This window comes from Hippoglossus hippoglossus, chromosome 7 (assembly GCF_009819705.1).
Source record: "Hippoglossus hippoglossus isolate fHipHip1 chromosome 7, fHipHip1.pri, whole genome shotgun sequence".
Lineage (NCBI taxonomy): Eukaryota > Metazoa > Chordata > Actinopteri > Pleuronectiformes > Pleuronectidae > Hippoglossus > Hippoglossus hippoglossus.
In genome coordinates, this window is record NC_047157.1 from 22,393,662 (window position 1) to 22,416,801 (window position 23,140).

Consider the following 23,140-nt stretch of genomic DNA (forward strand, 5'->3'; position numbering starts at 1 on the left):
AACTACAGCAACTACTCCGACTACCACTACCACAACCCCAACTACCTCTACCACAACTCCAACTACCACAACAACTACTCCAACTACCACAACTACTCCAACTACTACAACAACTACTCCAACTACTACAACAACTACTCCAACTACCACAACAACCACTCCAGCTACAGCAACTACTCCAACTACCACAACCCCAACTACCACTACCACAACAACTACTCCAACTACCAATACGACAACCCCAACTACCACAACAACTACTCCAACAACTACTCCAACTACTACAACAACTACTCCAACTACCACAACAACTACTCCAACTACAACTACTCCAACTACCACAACAACTACTCCAACTACCACTACCACAACCCCAACTACCACTACCACAACAACTACTCCAACTACCACTACCACAACCCCAACTACCACTACCACAACAACTACTCCAACTACCACAACATCTACTCCAACTCCAACTATTCCAACTACCACAACAACTACTCCAACTACCACTACCACAACCCCAACTACCACTACCACAACAACTACTCCAACTACCACAACAACCACTCCAACTACAGCAACTACTACCACTACCACTAACCCAACCCCATCTACCACTACCACAACTCCAACTACCACAACAACTACTCCAACTACCACAACAACTACTACAACTACTACAACAACTACTCCAACTACCGCAACAACTACTCCAACTACAACTACTCCAACAACTACTCCAACTACTACAACAACTACTCCAAGTACTACAACAACTACTCCAACTACCACAACAACTACTCCAACTACAACTACTCCAACAACTACTCCAACTACCACAACAACTACTCCAACTCCAACTACCACAACAACTACTCCAACTACAACTACTCCAACTACCACAACAACTACTCCAACTACCACTACCACAACCCCAACTACCACAACCACAACCCCAACTACCACAACCCCAACTACCACTACCACAACTCCAACGACCACAACTACTCCAACGACAACAGCAACTACTCTAACTACCACTACCACAACCCCAACTACCACAACCACAACCCCAACTACCACAACCCCAACTACCACTACCACAACTCCAACTACCACAACAACTACTCCAACTACCACAACAACTACTCCAACTACCACTACCACAACCCCAACTACCACTACCACAACTCCAACTACCACAACAACTACTCCAACTACCACAACAACTACTACAACTACTACAACAATTACTCCAACTACCACAACAACCACTCCAGCTACAGCAATTACTCCAACTACCACAACCCCAACTACCACTACCCCAACAACTACTCCAACTACCACTACCACAACCCCAACTACCACAACAACTACTCCAACTACAACTACTCCAACTACTACAACAACTACTCCAACTACCACAACAACTACTACAACTACAACTACTCCAACTACCACAACAACTACTCCAACTACCACTACCACAACTCCAACGACCACAACTACTCCAACGACCACAACCACAACTCCAACGACCACAGCAACTACTCTAACTACCACTACCACAACCCCAACTACCACTACCACAACTCCAACTACCACAACAACTACTCCAACTACCACAACAACTACTCCAACTACCACTACCACACCCCCAACTACCACTACCACAACTCCAACTACCACAACAACTACTCCAACTACCACAACAACTACTCCAACTACTACAACAACTACTCCAACTACCACAACAACTACTACAACTACAACTACTCCAACTACCACAACAACTACTCCAACTACCACTACCACAACTCCAACGACCACAACTACTCCAACGACCACAACCACAACTCCAACTACCACAACAACTACTCCAACTACCACAACAACTACTACAACTACTACAACAACTACTCCAACTACCACAACAACTACTCCAACTACAACTACTCCAACAACTACTCCAACTACTACAACAACTACTCCAAGTACTACAACAACTACTCCAACTACCACAACAACTACTCCAACTACAACTACTCCAACAACTACTCCAACTACTACAACAACTACTCCAACTACCACAACAACTACTCCAACTACCACAACAACCACTCCAGCTACAACAACTACTCCAACTACCACTACCACAAACCCAACTACCACAACAACTACTCCAACTACAACTACTCCAACAACTACTCCAACTACTACAACAACTACTCCAACTACCACAACAACTACTCCAACTCCAACTACTCCAACTACCACAACAACTACTCCAACTACCACTACCACTACCACAACCCCAACTACCACTACCACAACAACTATTCCAACTACCACAACAACCACTCCAACTACAGCAACTACTCCGACTACCACTACCACAACCCCAACTACCTCTACCACAACTCCAACTACCACAACAACTACTCCAACTACCACAACTACTCCAACTACTACAACAACTACTCCAACTACTACAACAACTACTCCAACTACCACAACAACCACTCCAGCTACAGCAACTACTCCAACTACCACAACCCCAACTACCACTACCACAACAACTACTCCAACTACCACTACGACAACCCCAACTACCACAACAACTACTCCAACAACTACAACAACTACTCCAACTACCACAACAACTACTCCAACTACAACTACTCCAACTACCACAACAACTACTCCAACTACCACTACCACAACCCCAACTACCACTACCACAACAACTACTCCAACTACCACTACCACAACCCCAACTACCACTACCACAACAACTACTCCAACTACCACAACATCTACTCCAACTCCAACTATTCCAACTACCACTACCACAACCCCAACTACCACTACCACAACAACTACTCCAACTACCACAACAACCACTCCAACTACAGCAACTACTACCACTACCACTAACCCAACCCCATCTACCACTACCACAACTCCAACTACCACAACAACTACTCCAACTACCACAACAACTACTACAACTACTACAACAACTACTCCAACTACCACAACAACTACTCCAACTACAACTACTCCAACAACTACTCCAACTACTACAACAACTACTCCAAGTACAACTACTCCAACAACTACTCCAACTACCACAACAACTACTCCAACTCCAACTACCACAACAACTACTCCAACTACAACTACTCCAACTACCACAACAACTACTCCAACTACCACTACCACAACCCCAACTACCACTACCACAACTCCAACTACCACAACAACTACTCCAACGACCACAACTCCAACTACTACAGCAACTACTCCAACTACGACTACCACAACTCCAACTACCACAACAACTACTCCAACGACCACAACTCCAACTACTACAGCAACTACTCCAACGACCACAACCACAACTCCAACGACCACAACAACTACTCCAACGACCACAACTCCAACTACTACAGCAACTACTCCAACTACCGCTACCACAACCCCAACTACCACTACCACAACTCCAACTACCACAACAACTACTCCAACTACTCCAACAACTACTCCAACTACTACTCCAACTACCACAACAACTACTCCAACTACCACGACCACAGCTCCCACTACTACCAGCACAACTCCCACTACAACAACTGCAATGACAACAACAACTACTCCAACTACAACAACTACTCCAACTACTACAGATAATCCCTGTAAGGGAGTGACGAGTGGGCTGGTCTCCAATCCCTCAGATAAAGGTTCTTATTACAGCTGTAGCCCGGATGGAGCGTTCCTCCAAACGTGTTCAAAGGAATTAGAATTCAAGAAAGAAACCAGCAGCTGCCAAAAAACAACTATTCCAACTACCACAACTCCAACTACCACAACCCCAACTACCACTACCACAACTGCAATGACAACAACAACTACTCCAACTACAACAACTACTCCAACTACAACGACCACAACTCCAACTACCACAACCCCAACTACCACAACCACAACCCCAACTACCACAACCCCAACTACCACTACCACAACTCCAACGACCACAACTACTCCAACGACAACAGCAACTACTCTAACTACCACAACCCCAACTACCACTACCACAACTCCAACTACCACAACAACTACTCCAACTACCACAACAACTACTCCAACTACCACTACCAAAACCCCAACTACCACTACCACAACTCCAACTACCACAACAACTACTCCAACTACCACAACAACTACTACAACTACTACAACAATTACTCCAACTACCACAACAACCACTCCAGCTACAGCAATTACTCCAACTACCACAACCCCAACTACCACTACCCCAACAACTACTCCAACTACCACTACCACAACCCCAACTACCACAACAACTACTCCAACTACAACTACTCCAACTACTACAACAACTACTCCAACTACCACAACAACTACTACAACTACAACTACTCCAACTACCACAACAACTACTCCAACTACCACTACCACAACTCCAACGACCACAACTACTCCAACGACCACAACCACAACTCCAACGACCACAGCAACTACTCTAACTACCACTACCACAACCCCAACTACCACTACCACAACTCCAACTACCACAACAACTACTCCAACTACCACAACAACTACTCCAACTACCACTACCACACCCCCAACTACCACTACCACAACTCCAACTACCACAACAACTACTCCAACTACCACAACAACTACTCCAACTACTACAACAACTACTCCAACTACCACAACAACTACTACAACTACAACTACTCCAACTACCACAACAACTACTCCAACTACCACTACCACAACTCCAACGACCACAACTACTCCAACGACCACAACCACAACTCCAACGACCACAGCAACTACTCTAACTACCACTACCACAACCCCAACTACCACTACCATAACTCCAACTACCACAACAACTACTCCAACTACCACAACAACTACTCCAACTACCACTACCACACCCCCAACTACCACTACCACAACTCCAACTACCACAACAACTACTCCAACTACCACAACAACTACTCCAACTACTACAACAACTACTCCAACTACCACAACAACCACTCCAGCTACAGCAACTACTCCAACTACCACAACCCCAACTACCACTACCCCAACAACTACTCCAACTACCACTACCACAACCCCAACTACCACAACAACTACTCCAACTACAACTACTCCAACAACTACTCCAACTACTACAACAACTACTCCAACTACCACAACAACTACTACAACTACAACTACTCCAACTACCACAACAACTACTCCAACTACCACTACCACAACCCCAACTACCACTACCACAACTCCAACTACTACAACAACTACTCCAACTACCACAACAACTACTCCAACTACAACTACTCCAACTACCACAACAACTACTCCAACTACCACAACCCCAACTACCACTACCACAACTCCAACTACCACAACAACTACTCCAACTACCACGACCACAGCTCCCACTACTACCAGCACAACTCCCACTACAACAACTCCTACTACTACAGATAATCCCTGTAAGGGAGTGACGAGTGGGCTGGTCTCCAATCCCTCAGATAAAAGTTCTTATTACAGCTGTAGCCCTGATGGAGCGTTCCTCCAAACGTGTTCAAAGGGATTGGAATTCAAGAAAGAAACCAGCAGCTGCCAATAACCTTAAAGAGTTGCAAGTTATATTTTAATATTTATCCTTATCAACTGAAGTAGTCACTATTACCAATAAAATAACTCCAATTTCTTATGATCAATCTACACATAATTTGAAAACACAATTTATACTTTATCATTAACATTATAGATGAAACTACGAACATTTACATATTTATTTCCACAATCTCCCGCCACCAATCAAATGTCCTCTAATCCATGTATGTTTAATGTACAACATTATTTATTTTTAATTATTAACATGTCATACAAACAACTGTACTGTGTCGTTACAACTGCTGTCCTGATTCTATCCTTAAATCGTACCTGTATGTATGTTTTTGGTCTCCTTTCCTTAATCATTTATCTAACTTCATTTGCTTCATTATATGGTTGATGCATACACACTGTATGTTGTGTAAGTGTATCTAACCCTATTGCATGGATATGTTCTTGTTGGTCTTTATTTAGCACTCAACTGATCAGATTTGTCTTACATGGGGACACAATGGTTGTGTATACAATAATTCAACAAATGAAAGTTTCCCATATTTAGTTTATTTGTTTGAAGTTTGATTATTGGTTGGTTGTCATTTGTCTGTCAGATGCTTATGAGATAAACTGCCCAGTACCGTGGAAATAAGATAAGACCCTTCACTCAATTCCATTCCATGCTGCATACCCTTTATATTGCAGATGACAAAAGATTAGAATTTAAATAGTTTTTAACATCTCTTTTTATTGGGATTTTTGACATTGAGCATATCATTCATAAGGGAAAAGGGAGAATAAGAGGAACAGGATTAAATAAATAACAAAATAAGTAATGAATTTATCAATTAATAGAAAATAGACAAAAAATTGAGATCAGATACATTCCTATTCACATGTACAAAACATAGCAGCAGAGCCTGAAGGTGCAGAACTCAGCACTAGTTACACATTTCAGACAATACTATGGTGTACTGTGAATTCATGTCAGATATGATGTGAGAGCTGAGGAACGTATCCAGAAAACAATTAATCAGAAAAAGAGAGAAAAATTTGTTGATGAAAAAATACATTTTAGGAAATGTTGTGGGAAGAGAGGATATCGTGTAATATAGGTAGAGAGTTGGTTGGAGCTTCCAGTTTAATAATATCCCTTTACGTGCTAGAAGGGTTGCAGACTTTCTCATGATATATTCAGAGCCTGTTGGAACGGGATCTGATCCTTTTATTCCAAAGACAAGTATCCATAGGTCTCCCTATAATGACAGATAGTGCAACTGACATTGAATGCATGCACACTTTGTATTTAGTTACATTTTGCAAAGCCAACCAGTGCACCACTTTGAACTGTAAACACTTTGTTCAGGAAGATTCTTCCATGATAACTTTACCCAAATCATTAACAACTTGTACAGATATTCTTAGGCTACTAGCGCAAGTGCTAGTAGCCTCATTAGCAGTGCCAGTGAAGTCTCCACAGCACCTGCTAGCAGCAAACGGCGAAAAACAGTCAGGAGATATGACGCAGGTTACCTCCTATTTGGATTCAGTTGGAGCGGGACGGAGGAAGAGCCCAGGCCGCGGTGTGTGGTATGTGGCGATGTTCTCAGCAATGAATCCATCGCATTAGGGCAGCACGATATAAGAACAACATGCAATATGCGATAACTTAGTTTAATATCGCGATGACGATATGACTTGCGATAAATAAACATAAACAGTCCCTGGCTACGGAGACAGAGATCAGGGACAGCTCCACGAGGGGAGAAGGCGCACAGCCCGTCCGCAGCGCCACCAAGTCGGGGCAGACACCAGGGAGCCCTGCACAGCTCCGCTTAGTCCACACACAGTGTTAATGTGGGGTCTTTTCATACATGTTTGGACTGAAAAAAACGTCAGTTTTCAGCGACTCTGTCATTCATTTACATCCTGTCTGGTGTCATTCGCGCTGTGAACCACGTCGAACCAAACGAAGCGCGTCGCCAACTCCTCCAGAGAGAGAGAGAGAGAGAGAGGAAAAGAGCGAGCCTGACGGCTGATGAATGCGCGCGCTGCTCTGAATAAAGATTTAACTCATTAATTAAAGTATCGATCATTATGTGTTGATATTGTGTCTTATCTTATCATTGACACTCTTCCTACCACTGATTTACACAAAACATGAGCATGTTTTCTACACTCGGCTGAATGTACAGTCCCTGACAAAAGTCTTGTCGCTTGGGTACAAGTTGACCTTAAGTGCCCCTCAAATATATTTGTAATCAATTTTTTTTTACAAGAAATGGCTAATTTCAATCCCAACAGCTTTTGAAATAATGTTTTGGTGCCAAACGAAACTGATGAAAAGCATTCTAACGTTCACAGCTTGGTAAAGCCCACTGAGTCAGTTTTTGCAAAGACAAAAGTCTTGTCGCCTTGTCATATGATGCACCCAATCCTAGATTACAGCCTCACCTGTGATCAATAATTGATCAATCAATTAGTGGGTGTGTATAAAAAGAACCCCAGCACACCAGACCTTCACGTCAACTGCAACTTGACCTCTGACAACATGCCTAAGATTCACCCTGAGACCAAAGCGTTGATTATCAAGAGGCTGAAGACCAGATCCACTGCTGAGGTGGCTGACACCTTCAATGTGTCTCAGCGTCAAGTACAAAGAATAAGAAAAAGATTTGAAGAGACTGGAGATGTTTTTGACAAGCCCAGGTCCGGCAGACCCCGCAAGACAACTGCTCGGGAGGACCGTTTGTTGGCTCGAAAATCCAAGGCCAGCCCCTTTTCCACTGCAGCAGAGCTCCACCAGGCCTGGTCACCTCAAGTCCCCGTGTCAACCAGGACAGTTTGTAGAATTCTGTCTCGAAATGGCCTCCATGGTCGAATCAGTGCCCAGAAACCAGCACTAAACAAAAGGCAATTAAAAAAACGTGTGGCATTTGCCAAGGCCCATAGCCTGCTAAAAGGATGGACGCTGGAAAAGTGGCAGAAGGTGGATTTCTCAGATGAATCTTCGGTTGAATTACATCACAGCCGCCGCAAATATTGCAGGAGACCTACTGGAGCCCGCATGGATCCGAGATTCACCCAGAAAACAGTTAAGTTTGGTGGCGGAAAAATCATGGTCTGGGGTTACATCCAGTATGGGGGTGTGCGAGAGATTTGCAGGGTGGAAGGCAATATCAATAGCCTAAAATATCAAGAAGTATTAGCTACCTCTTACATTCCCAACCATACAAGGGGTCAAATTTTGCAGCAGGATGGTGCTCCATCGCATACTTCCATCTCTACATCAAAGTTCCTCAAGGCGAAGAAGATCAAGGTGCTCCAGGACTGGCCAGCCCAGTCACCAGACATGAACATCATTGAGCATGTCTGGGGTAGAATGAAAGAGGAAGCATGGAAGACGAAACCAAAGAATCTTGATGAACTCTGGGAGGCATGTAAGACTGCTTTCTTTGCTATTCCTGATGACTTCATCAATAAATTGTATGAATCATTGTCGAACTGCATGGATGCAGTCCTTCAAGCTCATGGAAGTCATACAAGATATTAAATATGGATCTCACAGCACCACTACTTAATTCACTGATGTTATGCAACATATTTTTGTATTTGAAGTAAATTATTTGTTCAATTTTCACATTACTCTCTGTAGGCGACAAAACTTTTGTCTTGCCAAAATCTGACCTTTCTGTGTTCATTAAATGATCAATCTTTCTTCAGTGAAGCAAATTTATTTTAGTATATTAAACATAATTTGGGAGGGTTTTAGCTTTCATATGAGCCATTTCTAAAACCAATGGATAAATTAAAAGTCAGGTTATAAGCTGTTGTTTCTACAAAATGGATAAGTGACAAGACTTTTGTCAGGGACTGTATATGGGTAGGATGTATGTACTTGTGTATGTGGCCAGAGACGATCACATTATTCATGTTGTATACTGTGTACTGTTCCAGGTCTGCCACTCTGCTCTCTAGTAGGCTACTCGCTTGTCTTTGTCTGCGTTCTGGATCTGTGGAGCCTTCACCTCCTCGACCAGGTCAAGGATGCCCTCATGCTGCTTCCTCGGCGGACTGGTTCTTCTTGAGACCCATGTAGTCCAATGCTGCTAGGTCCTCTGCTAGTTGAGTTGCTGAGTATTGTCATGCATTACATGTCACTGTTATAAGGGTTCAGATTTGTGGATGCAGACCTGGAAGTCCCTCTGTAGGCAAGCATTAGTGACTTGAATATAATTTTATCATAACTACTGTATAACTTGCACATACAAATCAATTAGAGAGAATTAGGAAAACTGAATCAATAAATCAATGCAATTGAGCTCTTTAATTGATTCTATGAATATGATAGGATATCATCTTTAACTTGTGAATTCTACAATTCATTATCATAATAAAATATTCTTTATGTAATGCAGAGACAAACAACCAAATATCAAGCATCACCTTGTGTCATGTGGGCGCCTCACTACAGAACTTGTATAAGTTTAAAACAACATGTACCTATCACCCAGGGAGGAGGAAGAATTCAATCATGAAGCAGAACCTGTTTGGCAAATGTTCCCACAAATGTCAGCCAACAACGATTGTGTTGTGTCCTGACTTCTCTATAACAGCTTTGTGTTGGGAGCTCAAGCAAAAACACAATATTTGTTAATTCCCATTTGGCTCTGCAGGTGACGAGTGAGGCCACAGTGAGGGCACTTGATGTAAGGAGACGCTCAACCAGTTAAACCTGAGGGAGCATCTCCTGAATCCATCGTACTGTGAACTGATCACAAACTACGAAGGTTTGGAAGATATAAATGAAATATTTTATATGATATTAATGATCAAATATGCATCCCATACTTTGGATTTCCCTTCTGTTGTCCTGGAGTTTCAATTTCCCCGATTTTTCACCTCACATTATTAAATTTCCACATCTGCCCCTCCACTACAAGCACACAAGCAGACAGACAGAGAGAGAAAGAGAGGGGGGGGGGCTATGAAGACCATCATCATTTACCCCTGAATCGCAGGCTGACCGGCGCGGAGAAATGCGCGTCCGGTGTGAACAGCCAGGCGGCAGAGTGCTTGAGAATGGCGCTTACGCGTCCGGTGTGAACCCGGCGTAACCCAGTTGGGTGTGTGTGCCATTGTGTGATGATACTTCTTATATGTAAATTATTATTTATTTTGTTATCCAAGTTAACCTTTAGTGTAGGTGTGTTCTTGCTGGTTTAGTTTTACACTGTGTAATTAGACATGCATTTTTTGATGATGATGGTGCTGTGGCTCCTCTGCACTTATCCTTGCCTTGTTCTGTTCATTTATTGTGCGTCTGTGTTTAACAGTTGTTGTACTTTTCCGTACATTGCATCGTATTGTGGTGACGTGTCAAACTTCTGTGTTGATTTCAGGAGGTTAACAACTGGGGGTGAAAACTCAGTATGATCTTTTCATTATGATATTTTAGCCGCCTGAGGGACATAAGATGGATTTGTTGATTCTGAAACCATTTAAACAGACTGACCATGTCTCTGGTGTCAGTTTGTCATTTATGTCACACATCCCTCCTCTCATAATTATCAAATATCAAGTGTCAAAATGAACTAAAAGAAAAAAACTGTTCAAAAATGATCAACATGCTGTTGAATTATTTTTTACACGTTTTTAAATGTACTAAATGTTCCCCCGTCACCTGACGTCAGGTAATTGAACCGTCTTTTGTCCACTTTCCATCAGGGTATAATTACTTTGGACATTGCAACACTGCATTAACTATCCACACCCAATGTAACTACCACACCCTGGGAGCTGTCTACCCAATTTAAGAGCCAGAAACTCATCAGTCCTCCATCAGTCACAGTGGAGACAGTAGATGCTTCTTTCACCATTACCTTTGTAAGTATCCCTTTTGCTTTGATTTAATTGTACAACATTACATCAGATTTAACCGTTGCTGTACTATACCGGCTCTCTAACCAACTCACGCGCTGAGATTGTGTGATTATGATTATGATGATTGTTATTGAGCTTTATTATTTTTGTATTGATCTTTTTTGATAATTTTTTCATTCTGTTTAGCTCAGATCAAACGTGGTAGTGTACGATAAGATTCTTTGGGATTAAACATGAAATAAAATGAAAAAGATCTGATATTTAGGTAAGAGCTTTCCTCACCATGCAGAGCTGTCATCAAGGGAGATGCTATTTTACAATGCAGCAGTCGGTTCACAATGTACCACTTCCACTGGGCTATGGAACACTCATAGACCATATAGGCAACACCTGTGCATATATTCTAAGACTACTGGCAACATCTTGTTGAGCTCTTGAAGATGTGGGGAGTTGTGGCCAATGGAGCACTTGGTCTGAGATTGTGGTAGAAGAGTGACACCTACTGGCAGTGGATACTGAACTCATAACGTTTAAGACGGGTGACCTATTTCTGAGATGAATTCAAAGCTTTTTCGGGGGCCCACCATCACAAATCATCCTGTGTGTATATCTAAAAATGACACAATACTAAGCAAATCAGCATAAATAGCATTATTAGACTAAAAAGCTAAAACATTTCAAAATAGTTACAATATGACAATATTTATAAAAATATATAATTAATATGGAACTAGAATAAAGGGAAAATGCTGAAATGAAATGAAATGAATATTGAGTGCTCAGAGTGAAGATTTGTATGAATAATGTTTATAAAAATATATTTTCTTAATTCTTTTTTTTCTTTCCATATAGTGACAACATGTGCAACATAGTTCTGACAGCAGGTAAGGCTCACTAACCAAGTAAAACACTTTCTTAAATATTCCACTCAACCAGATCTTAAAAACACATTTTTATACTTTAAGTGACAAAAAGAAAAGGTGAAACCTTTGGAATCACCTGATTTTTCGAGGAAATTTCAAAATGGTTCAAATTACATGTGGATTTTGATGAACTGAAAGTTCACTTTTCTAGTTAACCTCATAATGATCCACTCTTTATCTTTGAAGGTCTCTGCCTGATCATCGCCAGCTTCGGTAAGAGGCACTTATTAATCATAACAGTTCTTCCAGCAAATAAATAAGGTTCCTAACTCAACAATTGATGAGAGTTTGATAAAACTGCTGTCTTTGAAAACCAATTCATTCTAATTCAAACTTTTTTTTATTCATGTCTCAGGCTCTTCCGAAAGGCTGGTGTGTTACTTTAACAGCTTGGCCGAAGATAGACCAGACGCTGGGAAGTTCAAGGTTGAGGATATCGATCCGAACAAATGTACCCATCTGATCTACGCCTTCTCTGACATCAATGAATTCAATGAGCTGGTCCCCACTAGAAGAGCAGAAATATTTCGCTATCAGTTGTTTAATGGGCTCAAAACCAGGTTAGAACATCAGCTTGTTCACATTTTTAAAATCATTTCAAACTTTTTATTTTTCCAATAATTACTTAAATGTTATGCTCCCACAGAAATCCTTCACTCAAAACCCTGTTGGCTGTTGGTGGCCCAACCTTTAACAAAGAAAAGTAAGTTATACTTCTATAGATACATACGTACAAACATACGTACAAGAATTTCACATTTGGGCATTTTTATGAGTCCAAAAACAAGTGTAAGCAGTACTAAAGTATGTTGGTATTTGTAATGCTTTGTCCATTCATGTTGGTTTTTTGTTTGTGATTTGCACATCCAGCATAATCAATGGTTTAAATGAAGCAGCACATATGGTTTGTGCCAAGCCACTGCGGCGAGTGCAAACTGGGAGCAATGATCATTTAATAAGCTTTTATATTTTTATATGACTCCTACTTGTGTGTCCTGCTTTTTTATTATTTTATCGTAGCCTATTAAAGATGTTAATAACTCCATATTATAATTAAGTGGATATTAAGAGCACTGTGTTAAATGTTTATCAGATTCACTACGATGGCGTCAACCAAACAAAAGAGAACAACATTCATCCAGTCTGCTGTCGCATTGCTGAGAATATTTCAGTTTGATGGGTTAAACCTGGACTGGATGTACCCTGTGGGAGCAGGAGGCGACCCAGACAACAAGCAGAAATTTACACTGTTGTGCAAGGTCAGACCCTTTCCTCTGAAACTCAAAGAAATATGCCATAGGATCTGTTTTTGTAGGATGTTAGACTTGACTGAACTATGTTTTTGTTGTTGTTGTTGAGTAGGAGCTCAATGCTGCCTTTGAGACTGAAGGGAAAAAACATAACCATGACCGATTAATCCTGACAGCAAGTGTCTCTGCTGAGAGAGAGGTCATTGATGCCAGCTATGAAGTCAAAAACATTACCAAGTAAACTAATCTTTTATTTCATAAATATTTACATTACACCCATGATCACATGTAAAAGCACTTTGGTCAACATGACTTCCTCTCTATTCTAACAGGGACCTGGACTTCCTCAATGTGCTGACGTATGACTTTCACGGCCCCTGGGAAAATGTCACAGGACATCACAGTCCCTTATACGTGGGATCCCAAGATACTGGAGACAAAATCTACTATAATACTGTAAATACCATGATTCATACATAGATTGTCTGAACCCCTATCTATGAACAGATGCACTCTGATCTGTATTGTCCCCCCCCCCCCCCCCCCCCCACACTGTAGGACTCTGCCATGCAGTATTGGTTGGACACGGGAGCACCTGCACAATTGCTAAATTTGGGACTAGCTGCATATGGGCGAGCTTTTTCCCTCCCCTCTGCATCCAGTGATGTTGGAGCTCCAGCCAGCGGCCCTGGTGAAGAAGGCTGCTACACTGGTGAAGAAGGATTCTGGGCCTATTATGAGGTATTATTATATTACTATGAGCTGGGAATGTAAGTAATTTATATTATTAGTGTTTTTTGTACAATAAAGGTGGGACCAGGCCAAGCGTGAACCAACCTTTAGACACAGTGGGATTACAGCTACACAAGTTGAAAGTGTTTCAAATAATCCTTGTGATGAACCAAGAATCAGATATTGAGGAGTTCTGGAAATATTCATCTCATTTAATTCCAGCTATGGGTTGCACTTTACTATGAACCAACATTAGAGCACTAGCATTAGCTGCCTTACTCAGTTAGTTCTGTCCGTTGCCCAGTGATTCCAAAAGCAGGCCAATAACGTGAGGTTCAATTTCGCATCTTGTTTGGTCTGAACGCACCATAAAGGTCTGAACTCTATTTCTTTGCATCTATATGAGTAATGTGATGCTTCTTTTCAGACTTGCCTTTATACGAAAGGGGAGATGGTCCAAAGGATTCCCGATCAGAAAGTTCCATATGCCATCACAGAAAACCAGTGGGTTGGATTTGATGACACACGCAGCATTAGTACGAAGGTAACCATCTGTTAAATTGAGTTATAACGATGCAAACGACTCAGAACTCTGTTTAGACGTATACTGTGTTTTGTTAACATGCAGAAGTATTTTCCTCTTCGTCCTCTCAGGTCAGTTACTTAAAAGCAAAAAACTTTGGAGGAGCCTTTGTTTGGTCCCTGGACCTGGATGACTTCAGCGGAAATTTCTGTAACCAGAGCAAAAGTCCCTTCATCAGCCACCTGAATTCTCTCCTGGTTCAAAGTAAGACATTTGAAAAAGTGTGTGTAGTGAGGTAGTGATTTTTATTTTTATATTTAATTTACGAGTTTTATCAGGTTTTATTAACTTGATGTTTTCTCGTTGTAAACGTCCTTTCTGTTTCTCTTTAGGAATCTAAGTAGTGACGCTCAGTAATAAAAATGTATGATGTGATGATCAAGAAGCTTTTAAAGCAATTAACCCAATGTTCCTGTTATTTTAGGTTCGTCAACCTCCACTACCACAGCCTCAACTCCAACTACCACTACCACAACCCCAACTACCACTACCACAACTCCAACTACCACAACAACTACTCCAACTACTACAACAACTACTCCAACTACCACAACAACTACTCCAACCACCACAACCCCAACTACCACAACTGCAACGACAACAACTCCTACTACTACAGATCGCGTTAAAGGGGCCTGTAATGGAAAGAAGGATGGGCTGTTCCCCAATCCCTCAGACAAAGGTTCTTATTACGACTGTTCAGTTCCAGTGCTCCGAAACTGTCCAGTTGGAGAGGAATTCAAGAAAAAAGACAGCAAATGCGAAACAACTACAACTACTACAACCACAGCTCTCACCACCACAACTCCCACAACCATTACCACAACAACTACTCCAACTACAACTACTCCAACTACCACAACAACTACTCCAACTACCACTACCACTACCACAACCCCAACTACCACTACCACAACCCCAACCACCACTACCACAACAACTACTCCAACTACAACTACTCCAACTACCACAACAACTACTCCAACTACCACTACCACAACCCCAACTACCACTACTACAACTCCAACTACCACAACAACTACTCCAACTACCACAACAACTACTCCAACGACCACAACTCCAACTACTACAGCAACTACTCCAACTACCACTACCACAACCCCAACTACCACTACCACAACTCCAACTACCACAACAACTACTCCAACTCCAACTACTCCAACTACCACAACAACTACTCCAACTACCACTACCACAACCCCAACTACCAGCACAACTCCTACTACTACAAGTAGTGTTAAAGGGGCCTGTAATGGAAAGAAGGATGGGCTGTTCCCCAATCCCTCAGACAAAGGTTCTTATTACGACTGTTCAGTTCCAGTGCTCCGAAACTGTCCAGTTGGAGAGGAATTCAAGAAAAAAGACAGCAAATGCGAAACAACTACAACTACTACAACCACAGCTCTCACCACCACAACTCCCACAACCATTACCACAGCAACTACTGCAACTACCACTACCACTACCACATCCCCAACCACCACTACCACAACAACTACTCCAACTACAACTACTCCAACTACCACAACAACTACTCCAACTACCACTACCCCAACCCCAATTACCACTACCACAACTCCAACTACCACAACAACTACTCCAACTACCACAACAACTACTCCAACAACCACAACTCCAACTACTACAGCAACTACTCCAACTACCACTACCACAACCCCAACTACCACTACCACAACTCCAACTACCACAACAACTACTCCAACTCCAACTACTCCAACTACACCAACTACCACAACAACTACTCCAACTACCACTACCACAACCCCAACTACCAGCACAACTCCTACTACTACAAGTAGTGTTAAAGGGGCCTGTAATGGAAAGAAGGATGGGCTGTTCCCCAATCCCTCAGACAAAGGTTCTTATTACGACTGTTCAGTTCCAGTGCTCCGAAACTGTCCAGTTGGAGAGGAATTCAAGAAAAAAGACAGCAAATGCGAAACAACTACAACTACTACAACCACAGCTCTCACCACCACAACTCCCACAACCATTACCACAGCAACTACTGCAACTACCACTACCACAACCCCAACCACCACTACCACAACAACTACTCCAACTACAACTACTCCAACTACCACAACAACTACTCCAACTACCACTACCACATCCCCAACCACCACTACCACAACAACTACTCCAACTACAACTACTCCAACTACCACAACAACTACTCCAACTACCACTACCACAACCCCAATTACCACTACCACAACTCCAACTACCACAACAACTACTCCAACTACTCCAACTACCACAACAACTACTCCAACAACCACAACTCCAACTACTACAGCAACTACTCCAACTACCACTACCACAACCCCAACTACCACTACCACAACTCCAACTACCACAACAACTACTCCAACTACCACAACCCCGACTACCACTACCACAACTCCAACTACCACAACAACTACTCCAACTACCACAACAACTACTCCAACTACCACAACAACTACTCCAACTACTACAACAACTACTCCAACTACCACAACAACTACTCCAACTACCACGAGCACAGCTCCCACTACTACCAGCACAACTCCCACTACCACAACTCCTACTACTACAAGTAGTGTTAAAGGTGCCTGTAATGGAAAGAAGGATGGGCTGTTCCCCAATCCCTCAGACAAAGGTTCTTATTACGACTGTTCAGTTCCAGTGCTCCGAAACTGTCCAGTTGGAGAGGAATTCAAGAAAAAAGACAGCAAATGCGAAACAACTACAACTACTACAACCACAGCTCTCACCACCACAACTCCCACAACCACTACCACAGCAACTACTGCAACTACCACTACCACAACCCCAACCACCACTACCACAACAACTACTCCAACTACAACTACTCCAACTACCACGACCACAACTCCAACTACCATGACCACAACTCCAACTACCACTGCCACAACCCCAACTACCACAACTCCAACTACCACAACAACTACTCCAACTACCACAACAACTACTCCAACGACCACAACTCCAACTACTACAGCAACTACTCCAACTACCACTACCACAACCCCAACTACCACTACCACAACTCCAACTACCACAACAACTACTCCAACTCCAACTACTCCAACTACACCAACTACCACAACAACTACTCCAACTACCACTACCACAACCCCAACTACCACTACCACAACTCCAACTACCACAACAACTACTCCAACTACCACTACCACAACCCCAACTACCACTACCACAACTCCAACTACCACAACAACTACTCCAACTACCACAACAACTACTCCAACTACCACAACAACTACTCCAACTACTACAACAACTACTCCAACTACCACAACAACTACTCCAACTACCACGAGCACAGCTCCCACTACTACCAGCACAACTCCCACTACCACAACTCCTACTACTACAAGTAGTGTTAAAGGTGCCTGTAATGGAAAGAAGGATGGACTGTTCCCCAATCCCTCAGACAAAGGTTCTTATTACGACTGTTCAGTTCCAGTGCTCCGAAACTGTCCAGTTGGAGAGGAATTCAAGAAAAAAGACAGCAAATGCGAAACAACTACAACTACTACAACCACAGCTCTCACCACCACAACTCCCACAGCCACTACCACAGCAACTACTGCAACTACCACTACCACAACCCCAACCACCACTACCACAACAACTACTCCAACTACAACTACTCCAACTACCACGACCACAACTCCAACTACCATGACCACAACTCCAACTACCACTGCCACAACCCCAACTACCACAACTCCAACCACCACAACAACTACTCCAACTACCACGACCACAACTCCAACTACCATGACCACAAGTCCAACTACCACTACCACAACCCCAACTACCACAACCGCAACTCCCATGACCACAACTCCAACTACCACTACTACCACTACCACAACTCCAACTACCACTACAACAACTCCAATGACCACAACTACTCCAACTAGCATGACCACAACTCAAACTACCACAACCCCAACTACTACTACAACTACTCCACCTACCATTACCACAATGCCAGCTACCACTACCACACCTCCAACCACAACAACTACTCCAACTACCATGACCACAGCTCCAATGACCACAACCACAACTCCAACTACCACAACAACTACTCCAACTACCACGACCAGCACCCCAACTACTACTACAACTACTCCACCTACCATTACCACAATGCCAGCTACCACTACCACACCTCCAACAACCACAACTACTCCAACTACCACAACCACAACTCCAACTACCACAACAACTACTCCAACTACCATGACCACAGCTCCAATGACCACAATCACAACTCCAACTACCACAACAACTACTCCAACTACCACGACCACAACCCCAACTACCACTACCACAACTCCAACGACCACAACTCCAACTACTACAACAACTATTCCAACTACCACAACTCCAACTACCACAACCCCAACTACCACTACCACAACTGCAACGACCACAACAATTACTCCAACTACGACAAACACAACTCCAACGACCACAACAACTACTCCAACTACCACTACCACTACCACTACCACAACCCCAACTCCAACTACCACAACCCCAACTACCACAACCACAACTCCAACTACTACAGCAACTACTCCAACTACCACTACCACTACCACTACCACAACCCCAACTACCACTACCACAACTCCAACTACCAGAACAACTACTCCAACTACCACAACAACTACTCCAACTACCACTACCACAACCCCAACTACCACTACCACAACTCCAACTACCACAACAACTACTCCAATTACCACTACCACAACCCCAACTACCACTACCACAACCCCAACTACCACTACCACAACTCCAACTACCACAACAACTACTCCAACTACCACAACAACTACTCCAACTACCACAACAACTACTCCAACGACCACAACCACAACTCCAACGACCACAACAACTACTCCAATGACCACAACTCCAACTACTACAACAACTACTCCAACTACCACAACAACTACTCCAACGACCACAACCACAACTCCAACGACCACAACAACTACTCCAATGACCACAACTCCAACGACCACAACAACTACTCCAATGACCACAACTCCAACTACTACAGCAACTACTCCAACTACCACTACCACTACCACAACTCCAACTACCACAACAACTACTCCAACTCCAACTACTCCAACTACCACAACTACTCCAACTACCACTACCACAACCCCAACTACCACTACCACAACTCCAACTACCACAACAACTACTCCAACTACAACTACTCCAACTACCACAACAACTACTCCAACTACCACAACAACTACTACAACTACTACAACAACTACTCCAACTACCACAACAACTACTCCAACTACCACGAGCACAGCTCCCACTACTACCAGCACAACTCCCACTACCACAACTCCTACTACTACAAGTAGTGTTAAAGGGGCCTGTAATGGAAAGAAGGATGGGCTGTTCCCCAATCCCTCAGACAAAGGTTCTTATTACGACTGTTCAGTTCCAGTGCTCCGAAACTGTCCAGTTGGAGAGGAATTCAAGAAAAAAGACAGCAAATGCGAAACAACTACAACTACTACAACCACAGCTCTCACCACCACAACTCCCACAACCACTACCACAGCAACTACTGCAACTACCACTACCACAACCACAACAACTACTCCAACTACCACGACCACAACTCCAACTACCATGACCACAGCTCCAATGACCACAACCACAACTCCAACTACCACAACAACTACTCCAACTACCACGACCACAACCCCAACTACCACTACCACAACCCCAACTACTACTACAACTACTCCACCTACCATTACCACAATGCCAGCTACCACTACCACACCTCCAACAACCACAACTACTCCAACTACCACAACCACAACTCCAACTACCACTACCACAACTCCAACTACCACAACAACTACTCCAACGACCACAACCACAACTCCAACGACCACGACTCCAACTACTACAGCAACTACTCCAACTACCATGACCACAGCTCCAATGACCACAACCACAACTCCAACTACCACAACAACTACTCCAACTACCATGACCACAACCCCAACTACCACTACCACAACTCCAACGACCACAACTCCAACTACTACAACAACTATTCCAACTACCACAACCACAACTCCAACTACCACAACCCCAACTACCACTACCACAACTGCAACGACCACAACAACTACTCCGACTACGACAACCACAACTCCAACGACCACAACTACTACTCCAACGACCACAACCACAACTCCAACTACTACAGCAACTACTCCAACTACCACTACCACAACCCCAACTACCACTACCACAACTCCAACTACCACAACAACTACTCCAACTACCACTACCACAACCCCAACTACCACTACCACAACTCCACCTACCACAACAACTACTCCAACTACCACAACAACTACTCCAACGACCACAACAACTACTCCAATGACCACAACTCCAACTACTACAGCAACTACTCCAACTACCACTACCACAACCCCAACTACCACTACCACTACTCCAACTCCAACTACTCCAACTACCACAACAACTACTCCAACTACCACTACCACAACTCCAACTACCACAAAAACTACTCCTACTACCACAACTCCAACTACCACAACAACTACTACAACTACTACAACTACAACTACTCCAACTACCACAACAACTACTCCAACTACCACTACCACAACCCCAACTACCACTACCACAACTCCAACTACCACAACAACTACTCCAACTACCACAACAACTACTCCAATGACCACAACTCCAACTACTACAGCAAGTACTCCAACTACCACTACCACAACCCCAACTACCACAACTCCAACTACCACAACAACTACTCCAACTACAACTTCTCCAACTACCACAACAACTACTCCAACTACCACTACCACAACCCCAACTACCACTACCACAACTCCAACTACCACAACAACTACTCCAACGACCACAACTCCAACTACTACAGCAACTACTCCAACTACCACTACCACAACCCCAACTACCACTACCACTACCACTACCACAACTCCAACTACCACAACAACTACTCCAACTACCACAACAACTACTCTAACTACCACTACCACAACTCCAACTACCACAACAACTACTCCAACTACCATAACAACTACTCCAACTACTACAACAACTACTCCAACTACCACAACAACTACTCCAACTACCATAACAACTACTCCAACTACTACAACAACTACTCCAACTACCACAACAACTACTCCAACTACCACGAGCACAGCCCCCACTACTACCAGCACAACTCCCACTACCACAACTCCTACTACTATAATTAGTGTTAAAGGGGCCTGTAATGGAAAGAAGGATGGGCTGTTCCCCAATCCCTCAGACAAAACTACTTATTACGACTGTTCAGTTCCAGTGCTCCTAAAGTGTCCAGATGGAAAGGAATTCAAGAAAAAAGACAGCAGCTGCCAATAACCTTAAAGAGTTTCAAGTTATATTTTAATATTTATCCTTATCAACTGAAGTAGTCACTATTACAAATTAGTATAACTACAATTTCTTATGATCATTCAGTTGTTTGTCTTCAGCCTCACTAATCTACACATAATTTGAAAACACAATTATAGATTATAGATGAAACTACAAACATTTACATATTTATTTCCATAATCTCCCCATCACCAATCAAATGTCCTCTAATCCATATATGTTTAATAAAAAACATTAATTATTTTTAATTATTAACATGTCATACGAACAACTGTACTGTGTCCTGATTCTGTCCTTAAATCGTACCTGTATGTATGTTTTTGGTCTCCTTTCCTTTATCATTTATTTAACTTCATTTGCTTCATTATATGGTTGATGCATACACACTGTATGTTGTGTAGGTGTATCTAACCCTATTGCATGGATATGTTCTTGTTGGTCTTTATGTAGCCCTTAACTGACCAGATTTGTCTTACATGGGGACACAATGGTTGTGTATAAAATAATTCTATATTGTGAGCTTAACT

General features: G+C 42.8%; 2 protein-coding genes across 2 annotated transcripts; both read left to right on the forward strand.

Annotated features, from left to right (window-relative positions):
* Nucleotides 1–340: 340 nt before the first annotated feature.
* LOC117765015 (mucin-2-like) lies at nucleotides 341–2,965 on the forward strand (the record flags this gene model as incomplete). Its single annotated transcript, XM_034591218.1, has 2 exons — nucleotides 341–1,097; nucleotides 1,302–2,965. Coding segments are annotated over 2 exons (2,421 nt in total), but the record flags the coding sequence as incomplete, so codon positions are not given.
* A 9,450-nt stretch (nucleotides 2,966–12,415) lies between these two features.
* Nucleotides 12,416–22,723, forward strand: LOC117765211 (chitinase-3-like protein 2). The gene is made up of 11 exons (XM_034591538.1): nucleotides 12,416–12,440; nucleotides 12,666–12,703; nucleotides 12,834–13,039; nucleotides 13,126–13,182; nucleotides 13,573–13,738; nucleotides 13,842–13,966; nucleotides 14,062–14,185; nucleotides 14,288–14,470; nucleotides 14,889–15,005; nucleotides 15,116–15,248; nucleotides 22,462–22,723. Exons 1-11 carry the CDS (start codon nucleotides 12,416–12,418, stop codon nucleotides 22,596–22,598), a joined length of 1,311 nt encoding a protein of 436 aa, XP_034447429.1. The 3' UTR covers nucleotides 22,599–22,723.
* The last annotated feature ends 417 nt before the right edge of the window (nucleotides 22,724–23,140 follow it).

What these genes read in the sequence shown, in the direction of transcription:
- LOC117765211 (XM_034591538.1), top strand. Translation starts at nt 12,416, where the DNA reads ATGTGCAACATAGTTCTGACAGCAG. An exon ending in GAAGTCAAAAACATTACCAA is followed by an intron (nt 13,967 to 14,061) that starts GTAAACTAATCT and finishes CTATTCTAACAG; the next exon opens with GGACCTGGACTTCCTCAATG. An exon ending in GAATTCTCTCCTGGTTCAAA is followed by an intron (nt 15,249 to 22,461) that starts GTAAGACATTTG and finishes TTAGTGTTAAAG; the next exon opens with GGGCCTGTAATGGAAAGAAG.